General features: G+C 51.6%; 1 protein-coding gene across 1 annotated transcript; it reads left to right on the top strand.

Annotated features, from left to right (window-relative positions):
* The first annotated feature begins 720 nt into the window (after nucleotides 1-720).
* Nucleotides 721-24534, top strand: A4GALT (alpha 1,4-galactosyltransferase (P blood group)). The gene is made up of 4 exons (XM_049694549.1): nucleotides 721-4525; nucleotides 5313-5636; nucleotides 8210-8244; nucleotides 23281-24534. Exons 1-4 carry the CDS (start codon nucleotides 4523-4525, stop codon nucleotides 24386-24388), a joined length of 1470 nt encoding a protein of 489 aa, XP_049550506.1. The 5' UTR covers nucleotides 721-4522; the 3' UTR covers nucleotides 24389-24534.
* Nucleotides 24535-24809: the final 275 nt, after the last annotated feature.

Raw genomic sequence — 24809 nt, 5'->3', positions numbered from 1 at the left:
GGGGAAAGGACAGAGCGGCGAAGGTAAAACACTGCGGGATGCAGGCAAAACGTTTAGCACGGGGCACGCTGTGAGGAGGTACAGTAGCGTCAGGCGGGCCCGAGTTCAAATACCGATACTGCCCCTTCTCAGCTGTTTGAAGTTGAGTTACTTAACCGCTCTGAGCCTCGTTTTTCTCACCTGTTAAATAGGGGAAATGGGATTATAAACCCAGAGAACAGGCAGCAGGGAGGCACGGCGAGCGCACCATACCTGCTGGCCCGCGGCTTGGTGATGGTCCAGCCCTGGGCGCCGGGAGCGGTGAAGATGCAAGGGACCCCCTCAGGGGCGGGGCGGGGCTGACCACGCCCCGGGCCTGAGGGGCGGTGCTCCCGCCCGCCGGGCTCTGGGCTCCTCCCTCCCACCGCCTCGCCGACGGCCCGCTGGGACCAGTTGGCCGCCTCCCGGAGCCACGGGAGCCTGAGGTATGAGGGGCTCTGCGGAGGGTGCAGCTGGGCGGGCTCCGGGACACTGACCTGGGGGCTCCCCGGGCACAGGTGGGGAGGAGCGCTCCGAGAAGGAAGGGGAAGGGACAGGGGCTGCGGAGGGGTGGGGAGGGCTCGGCCGCCGCCCGCCCGGGCCACCTGTCCCGGAGGGACCCTTGTGTGCGCACCGACTGGGCGCCCTGGTCCCCCGGCCGCCGCCTCCATCCCAGCTGCGTCCCAAGTTGAGCGCGGCGGCTGGGCCAGGAGCCCGGCCCGCGGAGGGAGGGCGCACCCCGCCCGGGAGCCCTCCGGGCAGCGCCGCCCGGCCCGGGGTCCCTCGGCGGGAGAGAGGGCCCGCGGGGGCGAGAAGCCCGGGTCCGAGTGCGGGCTCCGCCGGCCCGCGCTGCATCCTTGGTCGAGTCACGCCGCTCTGTCTGGGGGCACGGAATCGCCCCGGGAGGCCTCACCGCCCGCTGCGCTCGCCCCTGGCCCGGGAGGGGGCGCCGCTGGGGAGAGGGGTGGGGAGCGGCCGTCTGAAGGGAGACTGCGGGGGATGCGAGGCGTCCCCCCGGGCCTTTAGGGATGTTGAGGCTTTGGACCGCCGACAAGGGGGAAGGGCTCTCCAGATGGAGGGACGGCCTGGGTAGGATCCGGGAAGCGGGGAAAGTCGGGCCTGAGCGCCCGCTCTCAGGGATCCGGAACCTCAGACCACTCCCTCTTTCGGCCGTGCTTGTCTCCCTCCCTCTCCTCCAGATGGGAAACATTGAGTCCCAGTGGGAGCAGTGGTGTGCTTGGGCGAGGCTCTGGCTCGGAGGTCCAGTCGCAGAGTCCACTCCCCTTCGTGCTAGGGGAGTCCCCTGGCCTCAGTTTCCGCATCTGACACCTGCGGGCAGAAGTTCCCACCTCCTCGTCAGACTCGGCTAAGCCTCTAGCTCTGAGAGGGTTAAAAGCCACCCTTCTCTCAGAAGGACACCCTTTTGGTCTCCCCCAAATGCTGAGTGATTGACCGCTCTGTGGAGGCCCCTTGGGGTCTCCGAAATCGATCTGTGCCCTCCTTCAACAAACACCCGGGAACACCTGGTGTGCTCCGGCCCTGGCGCTCCCCCCGCCCCTGCCTCCACTCCAGCTGTCCAAGGACTTCCCCTTTGTCACCTCCTCCCAATGAAGGAGTCGTCGTCCTGCTCAGGGTGACAAAGCAAGGCCCAGGCTAGCGGGGACTACCCCCTCAGTGCCCACAGCCAGATCCCCTAGGGGAGTCCCCAGATCAGGCCCAAATAAAAACAGGAAAAAAGAAAAGGAGGGTCGAGATGGAACCCTCTCAGTTGTTCATTTTCCTCCCAAACATGTTTCTAGTGCCTCTGGTGCCTGTCCCTCCTTGTCTGCTAGGGTCACGCGATAGATACCAGAGGACAAACACCGAAGTGGAAATTCTGTAAAATGTGTTTTGCTTCCCTGTACCCATCGAAGCCCTATAGCTGCCTAGGCTAGTGGACTTGCTCCTGCTGTGTGCAAGGGTCCCAGGTCCCCAGTGTGTGCAGGGTTGGCAAAATCTTTCAAGGTGACTTACTTGGAACATCAGAAAGTTGTGACTCACCACATTACCTAATCAGCCCCAGCCAGCAGCTCCCAAACCCACGCGGCCATGGCGGTCCAGATCTTCAAGGACCCGGGGCAGCAGGGGATGCAGGTCCCCTCGGGTCTGAGTTGGTACCAGGGCAGAGCGAGACAAGGTGGCTGCCAGGGACATTCTTAACAAGAAGGGGTGGATGAGAAAAGGGAAGCTTGACGTGTGAAAACGGCTCTTCCCCACCACAGCTCGCCCACCCCGCAGCTGCTGCACCTCCAGGTGGGTAGAGGGGATGGTTCCACCTTTGACCTGGCTACCCAGGCTGTGCTCAGGCAGTGCTCTCTGGAATGCACTTCCTTCCAGCCAGGCGCCTCTTAGGTGTGCCCTCACCTCCCGTTGAGCCTTACCCCTTCTCTCCAGATTGGAAGCTCCTGGAGGGAGGAAGCTTGCCTGAAGCCCGGTGCCCGGCCTGACACATAGTAGGCATTCACTACATTTTCCTTGAATGAATTAACTGAAAGAAGTAGGGAAAAAATTCCACATTCACATCACTTGGATATAACTATCGTTAAAAGTTGCCCTTTTTGCCAGACTTCTTAAAAAACACATTGGTACATATTTGAGTGTCTTGTTTATACAAACATCTCAAATGCCTCACCTTTCTCAAATTATTTTTTTATATTTTTCAGTGCTTAGGTATTGTTACATCTTATTTAGTTAATGGACCTCATTTGACATTTAGGTTTTGTTGGTTTTTTAAAAATATTTGGCTCTTTTAGATGTTACATTGAGTTCATACATAAATTTATACATTGCCAGATTTTTTTCTGGAAAGGGAATTACTTGGTAGTCACTGGATATGAACCTCTCGGATGGTTATACCTAGAACCAGCAGGCTCTCCAAAGGGACTGTACCATTGCCCACTTCCTTAGGCTATGAGTGTGCGTTTCTTGTTATTTCCTGGAAATGAAATTACTGGGTGAAAGAGTATGAACATCTAGGATCTTTGTGTGTTTCTTACTCATTTGTTTGAGTTCATCAATGAGATGTTTGCCCCTTGTCTGGTCTCTTTGCGGCAAAGATCTTCTCCCAGGTTGTCATTCGGCTTCTGTTTTTGCTGCTGATGGTGTGTATATTTGAGCAGCACTTTTTATTTTACTTTATCTGTGTGTGTGCTTTTCAATAAGGTAGACTTGACTGTACTTATAAGCTGATGGGAAAGAGCCAGAAGAGGGAGTGGCTGCAGCCCCTGGAGAAGGAGGGGCAGGTCGGTAGAATGAGGTCCCAGAGGATGCAGGAGGTGGGAGGGGTCTGGAACTGGTCCAGAGGGATCTTCTGAGCTGATGAGGACAGCAGGTGGGAGGGAGGGGGCTGGGAGGACATCTTATGAATCGGCTCAGATCTTCCTAGAGAAGGAGGTAGAAAAAGCATCAGTGGAGAGAGGGTTCTGCACCCGAGGTTCCCAGCTCCCTGTTGCTGTTTGCCCCCCCCCCCCATTCCCTTGAGTCCTCCCTGCTTCCCTGGGAGGTAGCAGGTGTTATCACCTCCACTGACAAACTCCAGAGGGAGGGGAAGTGCCTTGCTTAGGGTCAGTCAGCTGATGAATGGCAGGGCTGGATTCAAAGAAGGCTCTCCCTGCACTAACCACATGCCCTTGAGAATCGCTTTCCTCTCCGAGCCTCCATCTCTAGTAGATATCGGGAAGCGGTACCCATCTTACTCTGTCTGGTGCTTGGTGAGTGAGCGTCCCTTCCTCCCCTGTCTACCTCTGTTTGTCTTCTCTCTGGAAAGACCCCAGTGAGTCCAGGGGCTTCCAGCTCCACAGGGCTGGCCACAGAGCTAGGAGGGCCCCTTCCCCTTCCCTTCCTTGTGGGTGCCTGCACAGTCACCCCTGCGCCCACACTCTCACCCAGCAGGAGCACACAGCCTTCTGGATGTCACACCTGTGCAAAGTCTGAGTTGCTGGGTGAACGTGAGAAAATGGGAAAAGAGATCTTTACGTTCTGTGAGCAGGCTCGACTTGAAAGCACAGAAGCCATTGTCCCAGATACTGATACGGAGCCCAGAGAGGCACCCCTCCCCTCCCAGTTGTCTGAAGTCTTCAATTGCTTCTTCCCACAGGCCTCCAAGGCAATCGCCTGAGTTGAGGGCAGGCTTCCATGAACTGAGCCCCCTCTAGGTGCCAGACGCTTTGTTACCTGGTCTTTTTTAAACCCTCTCAGCCATCCTGTGCTGTCAGCCCCATTTTACAGATGAGGGAACTGGGACTCAGACTCAAGCGCCTCTTCTTTACCACAGTGAGATCTGAGCCCCTGGCGTGGTGCAGCCCCAGGTGAACTTGGCTCCTTTCACCTGGCAGAGGGTGTTTGAATCCCAGCTGCGCTTGTTTCCAACTCAAGCTGTAATTGATTATAAGAGGACCTGCCTGGCAGCTAATTGGGAGGATTAAACGAGTTACTGAAGGAAAACCGCTTTGACCTTTGGCTGTGCATGGTAAGCCCTCAGGAAATATACACTCTTGTTATTATTAAACTACATAGCTCCATGCCTGACCGGGAGCTTTTAAAAAATGTTAACTCAGCCACGCCCATCCCTTCCTGCAGTGAGAGGATAGGAAGGTGGGCACGCCCTGACACCGGAGAGAACTTGGACTTTTTAAAACCCTTCCGGAGACAAGTGAATGATCTGTATCTAAAACATTAAATTACATTTCCTTTGACCCAAGCAGCTCATTTCTAGGAGCCAGTCCTATAGAGGTAATTAAGGATGTGTTCAAATATGTAAGTGCTAAGAAACTCACCACAGAGTTGTCTATAAAAGCAAAAGGAAAGAAGCCACATTTCCAGTAGTCAAAGTAGTCAAGATGGGATACAGATGATGAGATACAACGTAGCCCTGGAAAGTTAGGGCGTGGAGCTGTGTTTACTGACATAATGGGAAGGCATAGCATATATTTCCAAACAGTTTGCCTGCCAATGCGGGGGGCACGGGTTCGTGCCCCGGTCCGGGAGGGTCCCGCGTGCGGGGCAGCTGGGCCCGGGAGCCATGGCCGCTGGGCCTGTGCGTCCAGAGCCTGAGCTTCGCGTAGGGAGAGGCAGCAGCGGTGAGAGGCCTGCGTACTGCAAAAAAAAAAAAAAGAAGAAGTGGGTCTGGTTACGTAACTACCACCACCACCTAGTTTTAGAAGACAGGGGCCCCACATATTTTTAAGTGAAAAATAAAACCAGGTGTAAAACAGTGGGTGTAATAGGATCACTTTTTGTGCGTCTCCTGTCCGCAGCTCTGTGTAAACACTGCTCCGTGTGAGTGGAGGCGTCAGAAAAGGACTAGAAAGGGTATTACCAAAATGCTGACATGTCATGTGCCCACACCTCAAGTCTTCAAGATAAAGAGCAAAGAAGGAGGTGTCACTGCAGGGTGGCGACTGGACATCCGCTGCACCTCCACCATGTGCGCGTGTGCGCGTGTGCGCGCGCGCACACACACACACACACACACACACACACACACTCTAGAAAGACTGGAAGCCCCACCCCCTGTGATCCCACCATTGGCGAAGTGTCTGTGCATGCGTGCTGTGGAAATACAGAGGCAGTACCCAAAGGTATGAAGAGAACCGGGACAGCAATTGTGGCGGATTCTCGGCAAATGGCTCTCATCTTACCTATGATGGTTAGGAGGTTGCCGGGTAGGGGAAGGTGGAGGGACATTTTGGGAAGAGGGAGGAGCATGTTTCAGAAACTTGGAATTCCCAGTTTGAGCAATAGAGAGGAGTTGGTTTTCCTTTCAAGGTTTTACCATGGTTTTCAAAGGCATTAAGGGTATCAGATGGCTCTCCTGTATCCCTCACCACTCAACCAGTCATCACGCATTTGTGGTGCGTCTGCTATGTGCCAGGCCCTCCCTAATTTAATGTCATTTACAGTCTCAGGCAGGGTGAGCCACATCTGGCTCATTGCCCACTTTCCTCTGATCCCAGTTCACTCCAAGGCCAAATTCACCCTGGCCCCTCCCCAGAGGACTTACCCACCCGCGGGCTCTGAAGGTCTGCCGCTGGTCTAGGCTGTGGGCGAAGCACAGGGTTTGGAGTGAGGGCTGCTTACACACATGCTCCTTTGGAAGGTAGCCACGAGCTCCTACTGTGTGCTGGTGTGTGCAGCACCGGGGACCCAGCCCACGGGCCACAGTGAGAGCTGTGCCAAAATCCAGGTAGCTTCCTGGAGGTGGTGGCTCTACTCAACCTAGGTCAGGAGAGACCGGGGAAGGAAGGCCTGAGACTGGGGAGCAGACACTCCTGGGTGGGTGCAAATCCTGCCTCCCACTTTTACTAGCCAGGTAGCCCCTTTCCTCTGTACCTTAGTTTTGTCGTTTGTAAAAGGGGCCACCGTGGTGGACATGAAGACACAGGACGAGCGGTGCTTGGTAGGGTGCCTGACAAGCGGCGTGTTCTTGGCAAGTGGCAAACTTCCTACCTCTTCTGCTCCGGAAGTTCCTGGGCAGGGGAGTGGGGAGGGACATTTTGGGAAGAGGGAAGAGCACGTTGCAGAAGCCTGGAATTCCCAGAGCCTGATGGTTTGAGCAAAATGGCAGATGCCAGCTTGGCTGGTCTGGAGGTCGTGGGCCTGGAGAGGGGCAGCGCTGAGGGGAAGTGCCCGCAAGGTCTCGGTATTGTGGGGTCTGTAGACCTTCTTGGGGCTGAGGCAGGACGCCAGGGAGGAGGCTGGGGTAGTGGGTCCCCCGACAGAGACAGAGAGACGACGGGGAGAGCTGAGCTGGGCTGTGGCCACGGCACTGACGGGGCAGGGAGAGGCCTGGGGGAATCTGTTCAGAGAAGCTCTCCCCCTCCTTTCCTGTCTACGCTCCCTCTCCCCTGGATTATCACAAGAGTCCCATAACTGCTTTCTTGTTGCCGCACGTCCCCTGGGGTTTAGTCTTAAAAAGCACCCAGATCTTAAAGATTTCTTTAATACATAAGTCACACTAGGGAATTCCCTGGTGGTCCAGTGGTTAGGACTCCGCGCTCTCACTGCCGAGGGCCTGGGTTCAATCCCTGGTCAGGGAACTAGGATCCCACAAGCCGCAGGGTGCCGCAAAAAAAAAAAAAAAAAAAGTCATGAGTCACACTATAACCCTTTCCTCCTCAAAATCTCCCAACGGCAGCCCCTCCCAACCAGCTGTCGAGTCCTCCCTCAGGGCCCCCCCCCCATGGCCCAGTGTCCCCTTGTCCTTCTGGCCTCCTCTCCTGGTGCCCTCATCCTCCCACCTTGCTACTCTGGCAGCACCTCAGGCGCACATGCCTCGGGGCCTTTGCACTCACTGATTTTCCTCCCTGGACACGCTTTCCCCAGACATCCATACAGCGTGTGCCTCACCTCCTCTGGTCTCTGCACAAATGTCAGCTTTTCAGAGAGGTCATCCCTAACCATTCTGCAGAAAGTGGCACCCCAGCCCCCAGTCTTCCCAGTCCAGTTTCCCTGAGAGCAAATGTGTGGGTGTCCAGATTCATGGTGTCTTATACCTCCCTGAACTGCGCAGAAAGTGACTCCATCCTGCTGGTGAGAAGCTGGCCCCAGGCGGCCTGACCTTCAGCCCAGGGAGGGAGGGATGGCCTCGGGGAAGAGAGGAGGTCCGAGACTTGGAGGCAGCCATACCTGAAGCAAACCCTACTCCCCCTCCCCCGTTTACTAGCCATGTTGAGCTGGGAAGGTCACCTTTTCTCTCCTGGGACAGGTGAGTACTCAGGTACTTCAATATTAAGGGACACAGCCTCTGACCTTATTTTGTACCCTCAGATGGAGAGGCAGAACGTACCAATTACACTTTCCAACAGTTGTAATCTGCACCCGCTCACGGTTTCCAGTTTGCAGATGCCACTCCCCTAGGTTGGTTACCTCATTCGATCCTGGCTTTCTGGGCAGTTTAGGGATCATTTACTCATTCTTTCAAAAAATATGTATTAAGCACCTATTACGTGCTAGGGTCTGTGCTGGCCACGTGGGACCAGACTAATGAGTAGAAGTGGCCTTGGTCCCTGCCCGCTGGGAGCAGACATTGTTTTTCATGGTGTCAGTGTCACTGAGTATTTAATCAGTCCCTTCAAGAAAGACCTTGGGTTGTTTCTAAGCGTTTGCAGTTGCAAACAAACCTGTGACCAACACAAATATCACTTATCCGTAGGATAAATTCACAGACTGGGATGGCGTGGCGAAAGGGTACGTGTATGTTTAACTTTGTTTTTTAAATTTTATTTATTTTTCTATGTGTTGGGTCTTCGTTGCTGCACGCGGGCTTTCTCTAGTTATGGCGAGTGGGGGCTACTCTTCGTTGCGGTGCGCGGGCTGCGGGCTTCTTGTTGCGGTGGCTTCTCTTGTCGTGGAGCACGGGCTCTAGGCGCGTGGGCTTCAGTAGTTGCAGCATGTGGGCTCTAGAGCGCAGGCTCAGTAGTTGTGGCGCACGGGCTTAGTTGCTCCGCGGCATGTGGGATCTTCCTGGACCAGGGATTGAGCCTGTGTCCCTTGCATTGGTAGGCGGATTCTTAACCACTGCGCCACCAGGGAAGTCCCACATGTATGTGTAGTTTTGATAGATGTTGTTCACTTGCCCTCCGCCCCTGAAACAGGACCATTTGGCTTGCCTGCCAGCACTGTGCAGGGGACGGGGGGCGGCCTGTTTCCTCACAGCCTTGCCAGAAAAATGTGTTGTCAAAGGTGTGGATTCATGCACATCTTATTTGCTGAGTGTTCTGACTTGCATTTCTCTTACTTACAAAAAGCTCCCCTGTCTTGCTTACCTGTTTAAGCATCATTTTGTGTGTGTGTGTGTGTGTGTGTGTGTGTGTGAACTGTCCTTGGCCCATTTTCTTTTGAATTGTTGGGTTTTTTTCTCCTTGATTTGTGGGATCTCTTTATAACAGAAAAATTAGACTCCTGGGATCTGAGGGACACAAAAGTCATTCCCAAGTTGTCACTTGTATTTTTGACTTTCTTGGTATTTGGCGAAAGGTTTGGGGAAGTTTTGTTTTTTTTTTTTCCAAGGAGTCAAGTTTATCCTTTTTTTTTTTTATGGCTTTTGGATTTCACACATAATTAAGAAAACCTTTCCAACTCTAAGGTTATAAAGGAATTCACCCATGTTTTGTTCGAAACATTTATTATTTTATATTTGGGGTTTACCCTAGGGCACATTCTGAGGTATGAATTCATCTGGTTCTTTTTCCCCAGTGGCTTCTCTGCTTGCCCAACACCTGTATTAAAAGATCCATTTTTGCTTTACTGATTGGAAACACTGCCTTTACTGGATATGCAAGTACCATATTATTGGAATGGCCAAAATTTCATTCGGGTTTTCTGTAACATCTTATGGAAAACCTGAACGAACTTTTTGGCCAATCCAGTATTTCTGTGATTTCTTTTGTTTCATTTGCCCTGTCTGTTCGTATGCTGAGACTAGGTTGTTTTAATTATTGGTACTTTGTGTTTTAATATCTCTCATAAAAGGCCAGTCCTTCCTCATGTGTCCCTCCTCAGAGTTTTCCTGTAGGTTCTTGCTTGTTTATTTTTCTAGATGAATTTTAGAGTCAACTTGTTGAATTCCAGAATCGCGTGCAATTTATAAATTGGCTTAGAGAAAATCGACATTTTTATGAAGCTGAATCTTCTATCCAAAAACATAGTGCAACTTTCCACTTGTTCAACTTTACTTTGTGTTGTCAGCGGCTTTAAAATTTTGCTCACGTAAATTTTGAACATCTTTTGTTAAGTTTAACCCTGAGTATTGTGGTGGCTGTAGGTGGGAGTCTTTCATTATATCTTCTGCTTCTGTCTGCTTGTGTGTGTGTGTGTGTGTGTGTGTGTGTGTGTGTGTGTGTCTCCTACCACCTTACAGTATCCTTTTGTTAGTAGTAGTTTTTCAATAGTTTCTCTTGACTTTTCCAGGTATACAGCAGTATCATATGAAAATAATAATTGTTTCAACTTTTTCTTTTCAGGTTTGCTTTTTGTTTTTTTTCCTATTCAGTTTTTATAGCTCTAATTTCTTTCTCTTGTCAAATTGCTTTGATGAAAACCTCCAGTGCCCGTGATGGTGCTGGGCCCCTTTGTTTTTCTCCTGTCTTCAACAGGAGTTCCCTCATGTGTGAAGCTGGGTACTCATACCCCCCCTATGAAGCTGGCTCTTGGCTTTGATGGTGATATATATAATTTTGTTAAGGAAGTATCCATTGATTCCTAATTTATCCAGAAAGAGTGTTGGAAATTTTATCAAATTTTTTTAGCATTTCTGGGGATGACAGTATAATTTTTTTCCTTAGATCTATGGAATAGGATGAATTATATTAGTGATATCCTAATATGGAACCACCCTTGCATTCCAAGAATAAACCCCACTTGGTTTTGTTTTTATAAATTTATTTATTGTATTTATTTTTGGCTGTGTTGGGTCTTCGTTGCTGTGCGCTGGCTTTCTCTAGTTGCGGCGAGCGGGGGCTACTCTTCGTTGTGATGTGTGGGCTTCTCATGGCGGTGGCTTCTCTTGTTTCAGAGCACGGGCTCTAGGCACATGGGCTTTGGTAGTTGCAGCACGCGGGCTCAGTAGCAGTGGCTCGCGGGCTCTAGAGCGCAGACTCAGTAATTGTGGCGGACAGGCTTAGTTGCTCCGCGGAATGTGGGATCTTCCCAGACCAGGGCTCGAACCCATGTGCCCTGCACTGGCAGGCAGATTCTTAACCACTGCACCATCAGGGAAGACCCCGCACTTGGTTTTGATGTTTCATTCTTTTGATGTGCTGCTGAATTCTATTTGCTTGTCTTAGGATTTTTACAATAATATTCATAAGCAATATCGGTCAGTAGGGTATCTTGTGCAATCTTTGTGAGGTTTTGGTGTCTATGTTATACTTCAAATTTTTTTTTAAGTGTTCCTTCATATATTTTGCTATTTAACACTTTTGAAAGCATTGGAATTTTCTGTTATTTAAGTTTGTAAAATTCCTCTCTAAAAATGTCCTGCCCGGTTGCTTTTGTTTCTTAATGATCTTGTGTAATTCTGTTTCTTATGTGAAAGTTGGCCTGTCTAGACCATCTGTTCCAGGCACAGGCTTGATTTATTATATTTGTCTAGAAATTATTTTTTTCCGGTTTTAAATTTTATTTGCAAAGTACTATCTTATGATTTAAAAAAAAGTTTTCCTCTGCTTCTTTGGTTACTCTTCCATTTGGCATGTCTCAGTTTGCATTGGGTGCTCTCTCATCCCTTTCACTTTCTGTTTTCCTTAATTCGGTTAATGGTGATTTATATATTTCATTGAATTTTTTCCAAAGAGCCAGTTTTTGGCCCTATTTCTTAGTTCTACTGCTTATCTGCTTCCTAACTTTTTCTACTGTAATCTTTCTTTCCTTATTCTTTCTGTTTATTTTGTGGTTCTTTTTCTAACATTTTTAGCCTGGTGCTTTCTTTCTTTCTTTTAAACTGTCCTGTTTTACTTGTCACATGTATCGGAGGCTGTAAATATTCTTTTGAGTATTTCTGCAGCTGTATCGTATAGATTCAGATTCATGATATTTTGATTATGGTTGTTTTCTAGAAATCCTATAAATTCAGTTTGTATTTTCCCTTTTGACTGAAGAATTGTCCAAGAGAGGTTTTTTTTTTAATTTCCTGACTTTTAAATTAATTTCTAGTCATTCTGCCTTGTGATGATAAAATGTCTGCATTTTTTATGTTTATGGGTGTTGCTAAGGTTTTCAATTTTCATAAATATTCCATCAGCTCTTGAAAAGAAAGTGAATCGAGAGTTTGATACAGAGTAGTACCTTCTGATTATTTTGTAGGTCTTCTGAATTCTTATTTGTGTTTCTTGGGCTGAGAGAGGTGAATTAAAGTCTGTTATTAGTGTGTTTCAATCTAGTTCTTCTGATATCCCTGTAGTTTCTTCTTCCTGAAAATTGCTGCAGTGTTTTTGGTGCATATTGTAAATGATACCACTTAGCATTATAAATCACCCTTCTTTGTCTCATTCAGTGATGTGTGGCTTTAGCTCCCACTGTCAGATACTAAGATTATGCCCCAGCTTTGTTTTTGTTTCTATGTGTCTTTAAACGTTTGCTCATTCTTTTACTTGTAACCTTCTAAATCACGTTTTTTGATGTTTGTCTCTCAAGTACAGGATAGAGTTTGGTTTTGCTTGAGATCTAAACTAAAAATCTTTTTCTGTGTAAAGATAAGTGAGTTAAATCTATTTATATTTATTGATATGACTGATGTCTGTTATCTTTTTCCCGTGCTGTGAGCAGTATGTGTGTATGTGTCTTTGTGCATGTGGGAGGGCTATATTCTTTATTCTTTGACTGTGTGATCTGTTTTCTTTGATTTAAAAATAAATAGTCTGATATTTAGGAAAGCTTGTATTTTTGTTCTAGTGGCTGCATTTATATTTATCCTTTATATAATACTCTTAGGGACTTCCCTGGTGGTCCAGTGGTTGAGAATCCGCCTTCCAATGCAGGGGACGTGGGTTCAATCCATGGTCAGGGATCCCACATGCCGCGGGGCAACTAAGCCCATGCACCGCAACTACGGAGCCTGCACACCACAACTAGAGAGCCCACGTGCCGCAACTACGGAGCTCATATGCTCTGGAGCCCATGTGCTACAGCTAGAGAGAAGACTGCGCATTGCAAAGAGCCTGCCTGCCGGAACAAAAGATCCCACATGCCGCAACTAAGACCCAATGCAGCCAAAAGATTAAAAAAAAAAACCAAAAAAACCTCTTGTTCCTTCTTTCTTTAGATAGTATCTATTATTTGTCTTCTATGAACGACATTAAATTTAACTTGTTTCTTCATCCTCTCCTTTCTCTTGTCACTACCGTGTTTCAGCTGATACTGTATTGAGTGAGTAAGGCATATATTGTTTCCATCCCAGTGCCTTTGGAAGCTCTCAGTCAGGTGGTGTTCATGACAGTTACCACTTCCTGCACATGCAGTGACATGACAACCTGAAGAGGTGTCCACAGCTCAGAAGAAAATTCTGGAGACAAGAGTGAAGCACTCTTTTAAGAGGTGCTGTATCACCCACACTTGATGGTAAGTGTGGCCAGAAATTAATATATGGTTGTCCCTTGGTATCCACGCAGGGAATTGGTTCTAGGACCCTCACAGCTACCCAAATCCTCAGATGCTCAAGTCCATTGTGTAAACTGGACTTGATGGTACCATGTGGGAAAACACAGACATCAGTGACACCGAGTTGAAGTCATTCAGAAGATTCAAGTCTTACGTTTCAGGAACACCCTACTAAATTTATTTCACTTATTTTCCTTCTTATGTGTGCACAGGTGTGATAGGTGATTTAAAAATATGACTAAGGGACTTCCCTGGTGGTCCAGTGGTTAAGACTCTGCCCTTCCAATGCAAGGATGCAGGGAGTGAGGGTTTGATCCCTGGCCGGGGAACTAGGATCCCACGTGCTGTGCGGTGCAGCCAAAAATGAAAAAAACAAACGCTAAAAAATCTGACTAAAACATTCTTGCAAAAGAAAAATTCTACATAATAAGAAAGCAAAGTAACATTGCTTAATTGGCAGCATTTTAATTTCTTAGTGTTATATGACATAATGATGTATCTTATTCGATGCAATATAATTGGGTAGTGTTATCCTTCTCACTATCACCTTTGTACTTTAAATATGCTTAAACTTTTACTAGTTTAGCTTTTACACCTGGCAGTTAAAGATAAGGCAACCACTGAGCTTGTTCTACTCTCTACCTTCTTTCTGCCTGCTCTACCAACTTTTTTAGTTGTATCATTTTTACATTGCCTGACTAGATAACATTGTCATTCCATTATGTCATCCTTATTCCTACCACCTCTTTTTTGGAGGGGTTACTAAAGTTATTCCAATCACCATTTGGTTGGCTGTGCTTATTCCTCAGTTTTCCTCATAATACATTATTGCCTAAGTCCTTATATTTTGAAACTATTGGTGTGTAACCTTTATTTTATTTTACTATTTGTTTAACATCTTTATTGGAGTATGATTGCTTTACAATGTTCTGTTAGTTTCTGCTGTATAACAAAGTGAATCAGCTATACGTACACATCTATCCCCATATTCCCTCCCTCTTGCGTCTCCCTTCCGCTCTTTTTATCCCACCCCTCTAGGTGGTCACAAAGCACCGAGCTGATCTCCCTGTGCTATGCGCTGCTTCCCACTAGCTATTTTTTTTACCTTTGGTAGTGCATATATTTCACTGTTACTCTCTTACTTCGTCCCAGCTTACCCTTCTCCCTCCCCGTGTCCTCAAGTCCATTCTCTATGTCTGCGTCTTTATTCCTGTCCTGCCCCTAGGTTCATCAGTACCATTTTTTTTTTTAGATTCCATATATATATATGTTAGCATACGGTATTTGTTTTTCTCTTTCTGACTGACTTCACTCTGTATGACAGACTCTAGGTCCATCCACCTCACTACAAATAACTCAATTTTGTTTCTTTTAATGGCTGAGTAATATTCCATTGTATATACGTGCCACATCTTTATCCATTCATCTGTCAATGGACACTTAGGTTGCTTCCATGTCCTGGCTATTGCAAATAGTGCTGCAGTGAACATTGTGGTACGTGACTCTTTTTGAATTATGGTTTTCTCAGGGTATATGCCCAGTAGTGGGATTGCTGAGTCATATGGTAGTTCTATTTTTAGTTTTTTAAGGAACGTCCATACTGTTCTCCATAGTGGCTGTTGGTTGCGCCAGGTCTTAGTTGCAGCAGGTGGGTTCCTTAGTTGCGGCTCGCTGGCTCCTTAGTTGTGGCATGCGAACTCTTAGTTGAGGCATGCATGTGGGATCTAGTTCCCTGACCAGGGATGGAACCCGGATGCCCTGCACTGGGAGCGTGGAGTCTTAACCACTGCGCCACCAGGGAAGTCCCTCTAACCTTTGTATTAAAGAACAGCTTGGCTGTACCCTCAGCCCTCCATATCTGTGGGTTCCACATTCACAGATTCAACCAACTGTGGGTAGAAAATATTAAAAGGAAAAGAAATTCTAGGACATTCCAAAAAGCAAAACTTGAATTTGCTGCACACATGCAACTATTTATGTAGCATGTCTATCAGTTCTCACCTATCATCCTCATATCTCTTTTTTAAATTTTTATTTGCTTATTTTTTTTTGGCTGCGTTGGGTCTTCGTTGCTGTGCACAGGCTTTCTCTAGCTGCGGCAAGCGGGGGCTACTCTTCGTTGCGGTGCGTGGGCTTCTCGTTGTGGTGGCTTCTCGTTGTGGAGCGCGGGCTCTAGGTGCTTGGGCTTCAGTAGTTGGGCCACGAGGACTCAGTAATTGTGGTGCATGGGCTTAGTTGCTCCGTGGCATGTGGGATCTTCCAGGACCAGGGCTTGAACCCGTGTTCCCTGCATTGGCAGGCGGATTCTCAACCACTGCGCCACCAGGGAAGTCCCCATCCTCATATCTTGCCATCTCTCTTTCTGTCCATTTCTTCTCCAGTTCTTGTATTTCTGCTTTCTGGTCTTTCTTCAAGCCGGAATTACTCTTTCTCAAGGTTTTTATTTTGACTGTTTGAAATCCTGCTGCAATTTTGAATTAGAATTTTTATTTGTTTTGTGGCAATATTTGTATAGTGAATCTTCTTTATACACAAGGGAACATCAGTGTTCCTTTCCCTCTTCACTCACGTAGCTTATTTGTATGGATGTTGTGTTTATGCCTTTAACAATTTTTTTTCCTCTCTATTTGAATGAGTTGAATTTTCCTGGACTAGCAACTAACAGGAGGTTTTGGTGGAAATTGGGAGAGAGGCCAGGATTGTTCTCTAGATTTCTCTGCTGAAAGACTCCCTCCTCTGTCTTTACATGAATGGATTGTTCCTTTAAAATATGGCCTTTGTCTGCATCCACTCTTCTGTTGCCTCTCAGAACCCAACCCGATTCAAGAGGCTACTGCCGGGGACTTCCCTGGAGGTCCAGTGGTTAAGACTCTGTACTTACACTGCAGGGGGCATGGGTTCGATCCCTGGTCTGGGAACTAAGATGCCACATGCAGCATGGCATGGCCAAAAAAAATAATAAAATAAAAAAATAAAATAAAACTGCCATTATTTAAAGAAAAGAGGCCACTGCCTCCAACCTTGAACGCCCCTGGTTCTTTAAGCCCCCAGCTCCTGTCTTATTCATCTTCCTTTTGTTTATTTATCTACGTTTTTGGCTGAGCCGGGTCTTAGTTGCAGCACACGGGATCCATAGCTGCAGCACGTGGGATCTAGTTCCCTGACCAGGGATTGAACCCGGGCCCCCTGCATTGGGAGCGCGGATTCTTAGCCACTGAACCACCAGGGAAGTCTCCCTCTTCCTTTATTTCTGCAATCTTGCGCTACTGGGAGCCCCCTGCACCCCGTTCTTTCCCCCCCCACCCCGCTCACTGCTGCATCTGCTGGCCTCACGTGCTTTGTGCCACACTTACGTGTAACTTGGAGTTGAGGGGTTTTTCCTGCTCCTGATTTCCCTAATGCTGTAGCTTGTGTTTTATTTTTTCTTTGCCCTGTCGCTCTGACATCAGTAGAAGAGGGAAGATTCAGAACTAAGAATCTGCCTTATTCCTATTGGAAAAAGAGGTCTCCGCCTCTCTAATTTTTCTGTTTGTATATCCCCCAAAGAGCAAGCCATTGTCTGCTTGATTTCTGACTTTGGAATACCTTACAGGCTTTGGAGGGGGAACATTTTATAACCTCTGCTCTGAAAACAGCCACTTTTTTTTTTTAATAAGTTTATTTATTTTATTTTATTTTTATTTTTGGCTGCGTTGGGTCCTCGTTGCTGCACACGGGCCCTCTCTAGCTGCCACGAGCGGGGCCTACTCTTCGCTGCAGTGCGTGGGCTTCCCATTGCAGTGGCTTCTCTCGTTGCGGAGCACAGGCTCTAGGTGTACAGGCTTCAGTAGTTGCGGCACGCAGGCTCAGTAGTTGTGGCTCGCAGGCTCTAGAGCACAGGCTCAGTAGTTGTGGCACACGGGCTTAGCTGCTCTGCGGCACGTGGGATCTTCCCGGACCAGGGCTCGAACCCGTGTCCCCTGCATTGGCAGGTGGATTCCCAACCACTGTGCCACCAGGGAAGCCCCAAAACAGCCACTTTTACAAGGATCACTGACATCTAGTAACTGTCACTCTTAACTCTTGAGCAGAAATCATTTATTTGTGCCCTGAAGGAGCGGGGGTGGACAGGACAGCAGACCCTTCAGGTAGGGTCTGGAAGCTCTAAGTATTGATTTTGCACACCCAGGAGGGCCTGAGTTCTAAGACCAAAGAGCCCACCCCCTCAGCTTTGTGGATGAAAAGGATATGGGGCAGGCACAGGCCCAAGGTCACATAGCCGATTAGTGGCAGAACAGAAGCTGTCAGGAGGGACCTGGGTTTGAATTCTATGCTCCATTTCCTGGCCCGGTGACCTTCCCCTGGATACCTCAATGTATAGCCTCGGGTATCTTATCAAAATGTTAACTTATCAAGGAAGTTGATCAGCACATGCCCTGTGTCCCCACCATTAGAACGTTTGGTTAGCTTTGTTCTCCCCTCCTCATTGTGCAGAAGGAATCTGAGGCCCAGAAAGGGAAAGTGATTTGCCTAAGGTCACACAGCAAATTCAGCAGGGTTGGGTAGACCTGGAAGCAGACTCCAGCCCCAGTGCCACTAGCCATGGTCCCTTGGACAAGTCACCTAAATTTTCTGAAAGTTAAACAGGGGAGCAGGGGCTGCGATTAGCTGGAATAATAGCTGCACCCCTCACTGGTGGTCAGGCTGAACTGAGAAACACACTGACCCCAGCTAAAGCCGGGCCAGGGCCTCCTGACCCCATGAGATGCTTCCTCATCGAGCAGAAGGATGCAGCAGGCTCCCTGTCTCCTCTGTCACCCACTGCATCGCCCCTGGGTCCCCAGCCCCAAACCTCCCAGTACATAATTAATCCTGGTTTCTTCGGCTTGGCATGGGGCACAGGTGCCAGCTGGGGCCTTCGTGTCCCTCGCTCGGGGAGCAGCTTACTTGGGGCGAGGGGAGAGGCAGCTGCCCCTCCAGGTCCTTTCCATCCTGTCAACCTGGTCTCTGGCCGCTGTCTCTCTCTGTGTCTTTCCATTGCAACTCTGCCCCCGATGTGGTGTCGTGGGATCAGGAACCAAACAAAGGCATCGCAGGGTTGGCTGAGAGGGAGAGAGATGGAGGGAGAGACAGACAGACAGACCTGGAGGGGCAGCAGGGAGAGGAAGAGGTGGGAGGGACCGAGAGAGAGACCAGGGACAGAAAGCAGGAAGAGAGGTCGAGACGGGGTGGGGTTAGGGCACTGATTAATTGCTGATTGATTGACTGATTGGAGAAATCTTCAGAAGGTGTGATCATTTGCTTTGAGGCTCTCCTCTCCTCTCAGGTTGGGGTCCGCCCTCCATTTCAGAGGACAGGGTCCCATCAGCTGCTATCTCCTCAGTCCTGTGGGCCTCCAGGAAGAGAAGGACCCTCTGGCAGTGCCTCCTCTGCCCTTCCTATGCATATCTGCCCACAGGCTTTGGTTTCCAAACCGCCCCCCGCCCCCCAACCAACAGCAGAACCAGCCAGGTCCAAGTGCAGGTAGAAGTGCACGCAGTACCTAGGGCAGACACTGCGCGCCCCTTCCACCGGTGAGGAAACTGAGGCCCCTGGCATTACGTGACCTGTCCCAGAAGTAGAGGACAGGCAGTTGCCTGCATCCCCTGAGGCCACATCCAGAGCTGGTTCCCGGCCTCCAGGGCCCGTGGGAGGGAAACACTGGAGAACTCACAACCCCGATATCCAGTCGCCCGTGTGCTGGTGTGAGAGCTGGGTTCTAGTCCCGCCCCGGCTGTGATTCTGTGTGGGTTTGAGCATATCTGAGCCTCAATTTCACCCCCTCTGGCATGAGAGGTCGGGCAGGTTGTCTCTAGTTTGGGATGGCTCGTGGCTCCTAGACCCAGCTGCTGCCAGAGGGCTTCTGCTCGTGCGCACGCGCTCCTGCGCACGCGCTACCGGTGCGCAGGCCACCGGCACCCGTGGCACCTTCTAACCTCCGAAGGTAGAGGGTGGGGCCGGGCACTGCGGCTGGCGGAACACGACACAGGCAGTAGCCAGACCTGAATCACGGGGCCACCCCAGAGCTGGGAGTGGACTCTGTGGGGCAGGGGTGGTTCCCCAAAGGAAATTGGGGTGCTGTTATCAGAAGTGGGAATGAGGACTTCCCTGGCGGTCCAGTGGTTAAGACTTTGCCTTCCAAGGCAGGGGGTGCGGGTTCGATCCCTGGTCGGGGAGCTAAGATCCCACATGCCTCCCGGCCAAAAAACCGGAACATAAAACAGAAGCAATATTGTAACAAATTCAGTAAAGACTTTAAAAATGGTCCACATCAAAAAAAAAAGAAAAAGAAAAAGAAAAACTTAAAAAAAAAAGAAGTGGGACTGCATGGTGGGCAAGCAAAACCAGCAGACCGCCTCCCCATCTCCCCTGGGAACCCCAGTTACACGTGACTTACAGCCCTTTTCTCCTGCCCTGGCGGGACACAGGAGCCCACCTAGGGTCAGGGGTGGAGCGCCCCTGCTGTGGGGCAGAGGTGGGTGCAGGCCATGAAGGGGTGATGAGCGCCCAGTACGGGAGCCTTTTCTAGGCGCCTGAGCCTGGCCCCTGTGCTCCCAAAGTGGGGTCCACAGAGCTGGTGCCGAGGGCCAGGTCAACAGGGCTCTGGCCAGACCTTTAGCCCTCTGTCTCCACCAGCCATGCCCTTACTTCCAGCCTGAGATGGATCACAGGGGATCTTGATGACAGGGAGTCACAGAAGGAGTTAGAGCAGAGATGTGACCACAGTTCTGTGCTAACTGGGAATGCCTCCCCAGTGCAGGGCTAGAAGTGGTAGGCAGGGAGACAGGACGTGGCAGGAACATGCCAGGCTCAACTGACAAAGGCCAGGACTTGGGCTGCAGCTGGGAGGCCCATTTAGGGGACCAGGAGAATGCTTTGGGCCTGAGGTCACACGGGTATTGGGCTGCGGCCAACTTAGCCCCATACACAGTTTCTATTCCCGGGTCTTGGGCTCCAGCACCAAATACGGTGCTGCTGGCGTCTGTCCCCCTCAACCACGGTCGGCCAGGGCTCCCGCCTCCCTGACAGCCTGCTACTGCCCACACACTGGCAGAGCCAGGTCACTCCTGCGCTGTGCACTCATCGGTGTGGTTCATAGTGGATTAAAAATACTCAGGACCGAAATAGCCTCTCTCCCTGCAGGGGAAAACCAGGGCCAGGGGAACACAAGGTTCTTGGTTTACATCATGGCTCTGCCACTCACGACCCTGGCTGCGGGATCCCAGGCAGCTCACCCTCCCTGTGACCCGCAGTTTCCTCACTCACATGCTTACTGGCTCATTTCATGACTCGCTGATTCGCTAACTCATGCATTTTTTCATTCATTAATTCTCTGATCACTCGTAGATCTGCTCACTCCTTCATTCACTCACTTGGTCCACACGCTGAGACACTCACTCAATATTTATTTACTACATACCAAGACCCAGGCACTATTCTGGAGGCTAAACAAAACACACCAAACACAAAAAACTACCTGTCCTCATAAGGTTGTGTTCCAAATAAATAACCCAAACAAACAAGTACAAAAACGTACAGTATGTTAGTATAAGTACTAGGGAAAATAAACTAAAGGGAGAGGCTATGAAGTGGTGGGGGAGCTGGAGTCTTGGAGGGGCTGGGGAGGGCCCGTGGGAAGATGATTCTTGAGTGAAGACCAAAGGGAGGTGAAGGAATGAGCCGTGTGAACACCTGCAGGAAGAGCGTTCCAAGCAGAGGGAACGGCAGGTGCGGAGGCCCTGGGACAGCAGCGTGGGGGGATGGGTTTGAAAGAGCAAGGAGGCCAGGCGGTGATGGGGAGAGAAGTGGGTGTGAGGTCAGGGTATGGGGACACGCAGCACCTCGTGGACTGGGCCTCCCACATCACTCAGGGTCTGAGCAGAGGAGCTACCTGGCCGGACTTGTGGGGTTTTTTATTTTTTTTGTTTTCTTTTTGTGGTATGCGGGCCTCTCGCTGCTGTGGCCTCTCCCGTTGCAGAGCACAGGCTCCGGACACGCAGGCTCAGCGGCCATGGCTCACGGACCCAGCCGCTCCGCGGCATGTGGGATCTTCCCGGACCGGGGCACGAACCCGTGTCCCCTGCGCTGGCAGGCGGACTCTCAAACACTGCGCCACCAGGGAAGCCCCCGACTCGTGTTTTTAAAGCGGCCCTCTGGCTGCTGAGTGAGTGAATCAGACAGCGAGTCCGTTTCCTGTGTGGCTGCTGTGTCCCAGGCACTGAGCCGGGTCCTGGGGAGAGAGGTGTGCAGGCCCCCACGGCGCTCATGGAGGCCCATCTGGCTAATTCCCTTCTCGTCAAGCCACCTTCTCCCGCTCTGCTGGTCCCTGTGCTCCATTCAGCCATCATCTAGTTTATTGTCCTTGTCTCTCTCCAAATGGTCTCCCCTTAGGCTGAGCGCTCCTCCAGGGCAGGGCTGCACCTAACTCTTCTCTTCTCACAAGCATGTTCCCTAAGGGGCCGAGGGACCCAGAGAGTGGAGGAATCAATGAACAGGGGAGCCGCAGGCCCAGCCTGCCCGGCCTCACTCTGTCTCTCGCCATCTTTTGCAGATGGATTTGCGGGCATGGAGAGCGTGTGGAAGGACCGAGTCCTTGTTGGCAGAGGAGGTTGGCTGCTGAGCCAGGGCGTGTCTCCAGGAGGCCTTCCAGGCTGCCTGGATCCCCACCTCGCCACCATGGGCCGGCCAGGCTGGTCAGTTTCCAGCCCATGACGTGGTCACGGTTCCCTGCCACAGCCATGGGGAGCAAGTCGCGGGCTCCTGGCACCACCCTCGGGCCGCAAGACGCCTCTGTCCTGGGAGGGGTTGACTCCGGCCCCCCTGGGCCCCCAGGCTGCACCCAGTCCCCCACCGCTTTGCACCCAAGCTTTCTGGCCTCTGAAGGGGAAACTGTGCAGCTGTCCCCTGGGGTTACAGTAAATGGCGGCCAGGACTCTCTTAATAGCGAGCACTGTCCAGGTCAGTGTGTACTGAGTCCCCAGGTGCCAGGAGCATTCACACGGTGGCAAGCTCTGTCTGCCGGGCAGGATGGCGTAGTGGAGAGAACACAGACTTTGGAGCCAGGCGGCCTGGGTTCAAACCCCGCCCTGCCACTTGCTGGCCAGAGGAGTCTGCATGAGTTACCAGACTTCCGTGCCTCAGTTTCCTCACCACAGGGTGGCTGCGAGTGTCTAATGAGTTAATATGTGTGAAATGCTGAGAAGGTTGCCTGACACGTGCATGGTGGGTAGTCAGTATTCACTGAATGAATGAATATAACCCTCGCTCCAGTATTACCGTCTTGCTGCTGGTTCAGGCAGACCTGGGGCCCCTCATGTCCCAGGCATTCACACAGTCCCACCGCAAGCCTCTCTTGTTCCTCCCGGCCTCTTGCAAGGCGCCCAAGAATGTTCCTGCTCCTGGCCAGCAGCAGCCTGGGCATCATGAGAGAATGAGAGTCCAAGGGCAGTGGCACTAGTCAAGTCACAGACTATATATAGCACAACCTCCCTGTCCCTTTCCCTCTAGGCAGGGGCTGGGGAAGCCAGGGGCCCAGGACACCCCGTCATGTCTTGCCCAAGGGCTTCGGGACCCGGCCAGCATGCCCACGTGCCTAGGGTCCACCCGGCCTGCGCCTGAGCGAGCTTGGCTGCCAGCACCCAGGCCCCCCAGAGCCCCAGGCCTCCTGCTAAAAGTCCCTGTGGCTGCTGGCATTTCTTCCTCTTGGACCAGCTCCAGGCCCGGCTGGTGGAACTGAATGGGACCGAGAGGTGCATGCACTGGGCCTCAGATCATAGGCTACCAGCCTGGTAGTTCAAAGGGGACAGGCCTTGCCAGGCCGAGAGGCCAGACCCTGCCCTGGGCCCACGTTGGCCGCACGTCGTAGGTGGTGCTGGCCCAGCCCTCGGGGAGCTCACAGGTATGTCACAGAGTGAAAGGGACCCTGCTCAGACCTCAGTCCATGGCCCGCTGCCCCCATTTTACAGATGAGGACGGAGGTGGGGCTCTGACCACCTGGCAGGCCCGTGGGCTCTGGAAGCCGGCGCCGGCTGTGGCTGGGTTTGTAGGAAGTGTCTTTCTTGGGTCAGGGGTGCCAGTGGCCTGCCCGAATGCGGTGCTCGTCTCTTACAGACCAGCCGGTTCCTGCTGGAGCCTCCTGATATCATCTGGGGAGATGGCGTCCAGGCCCCCCGACTGCCTGCTGCAGCTGCTCCGGGGTGCCCAGAGGCAGTGGGTCTGCACCCTGTTCATCATCGGCTTCAAGTGCATGTTTTTGGTCTCCGTCATGGTCTACTGGCACATTGTGGGAGAGCCCGGGGACCAAGGACAGTTCTCTAACCTGCCTGCTGACATACCCTGCCCGCGCTTGGTCCCGCACACACCGCCCTCCGGCACCCCACCTCCCGGCAACATCTTCTTCCTGGAGACTTCTGACCGGACGGACCCCAACTTCCTGTTCATGTGCTCCGTGGAGTCAGCAGCCAGGGCCCAGCCTGAGTCCCGGGTGGCGGTCCTGATGAAGGGGCTGCCCGGCGGGAACGCCTCCCTGCCCCGGCACCTGGGCCTCTCGCTTCTGGGCTGCTTCCCCAACGTCCAGATGCTCCCGCTGGACCTGGAGGAGCTGTTTCGGGACACGCCCCTGGCAGCCTGGTACACGGCCCTGCAGCAGCGGTGGGAGCCCTACGTGCTGCCTGTGCTCTCCGATGCCTCCAGGATTGCGCTCATGTGGAAGTTTGGAGGCATCTACCTGGACACGGACTTCATCGTCCTCAAGAACCTGGGGAACCTGACCAACGCGCTGGGCACCCAGTCCCGCTATGTCCTCAACGGCGCCTTCCTGGCCTTCGAGCGCCACCACGAGTTCATGGCGCTGTGCATGCGTGACTTCGTGGCCCACTACAATGGCTGGATCTGGGGCCACCAGGGCCCGCAGCTGCTCACGCGGGTCTTCAAGAAGTGGTGCTCCATCCGCAGCCTGGGCGAGAGCCACACCTGCCGCGGCGTCACCACCCTGCCCTACGAGGCGTTCTACCCCATCCCCTGGCAGAACTGGAAGAAGTACTTCGAAGACGTCAGCCCCGAGGAGCTGTCCCGGCTGCTCAATGCCACCTATGCTGTCCACGTGTGGAACAAGAAGAGCCAGGGCACGCGCTTCAAGGCCACGTCCAGGGCACTGCTGGCCCAGCTCCATGCCCGCTACTGCCCCACGACGCACAAGGTCATGAAGCTTTACTTGTGAGGGGCCTGCCTGCCTGGCTCCCTCCCTGCGCCCGGCGTTCGGAAGGAAAGGGCTTGGCCCCCCTTCCTGGGGAGACCGGAGCTGCTGCAGCGCGGGATCTGGGGCAGGCAGCAGGGAGGGCGGGGAACTGTCGGCCCAAGAGCTGTTACTGGAAGGCGTGCTGCTCCCTTCAAGCTAGCGGGAGGCTGGTGGGGTCTTGCAGACAGCAGGCAAGCCTGGCAAGTGTGAAAGCATCTTCCAGGGCAGCGCGGGAAGCAGGCAGGCTGGGGCTGAAGTGCCCACGAGGGGAGCACAGAGAAGCCCAAGGAAAGGGGCTGGGAAGGACGGAGAGGAGGCCGCTTGTGGGGTAGCCGGGATGCACACCCAGCCTCGTGAGCCCAAGTGGGGGCTGCTTCTGGCGTTTGGGTTTCTTTTCCAGGGG

Source organism: Orcinus orca, chromosome 11 (genome assembly GCF_937001465.1).
Source record: "Orcinus orca chromosome 11, mOrcOrc1.1, whole genome shotgun sequence".
Taxonomy (NCBI): Eukaryota; Metazoa; Chordata; class Mammalia; order Artiodactyla; family Delphinidae; genus Orcinus; species Orcinus orca.
Note: the sequence above shows the minus strand (reverse complement) of the source record. Positions and strands in the feature narration are given on the sequence as shown.

Excerpts from the sequence above, each read along its gene's own strand:
- A4GALT (XM_049694549.1), top strand. Across the intron at positions 5,637-8,209 it reads TACAGAGGCAGTACCCAAAG|GATAAATTCACAGACTGGGA; the intron begins GTATGAAGAGAA and ends ACTTATCCGTAG. Across the intron at positions 8,245-23,280 it reads TGGGATGGCGTGGCGAAAGG|ACCAGCCGGTTCCTGCTGGA; the intron begins GTACGTGTATGT and ends CGTCTCTTACAG.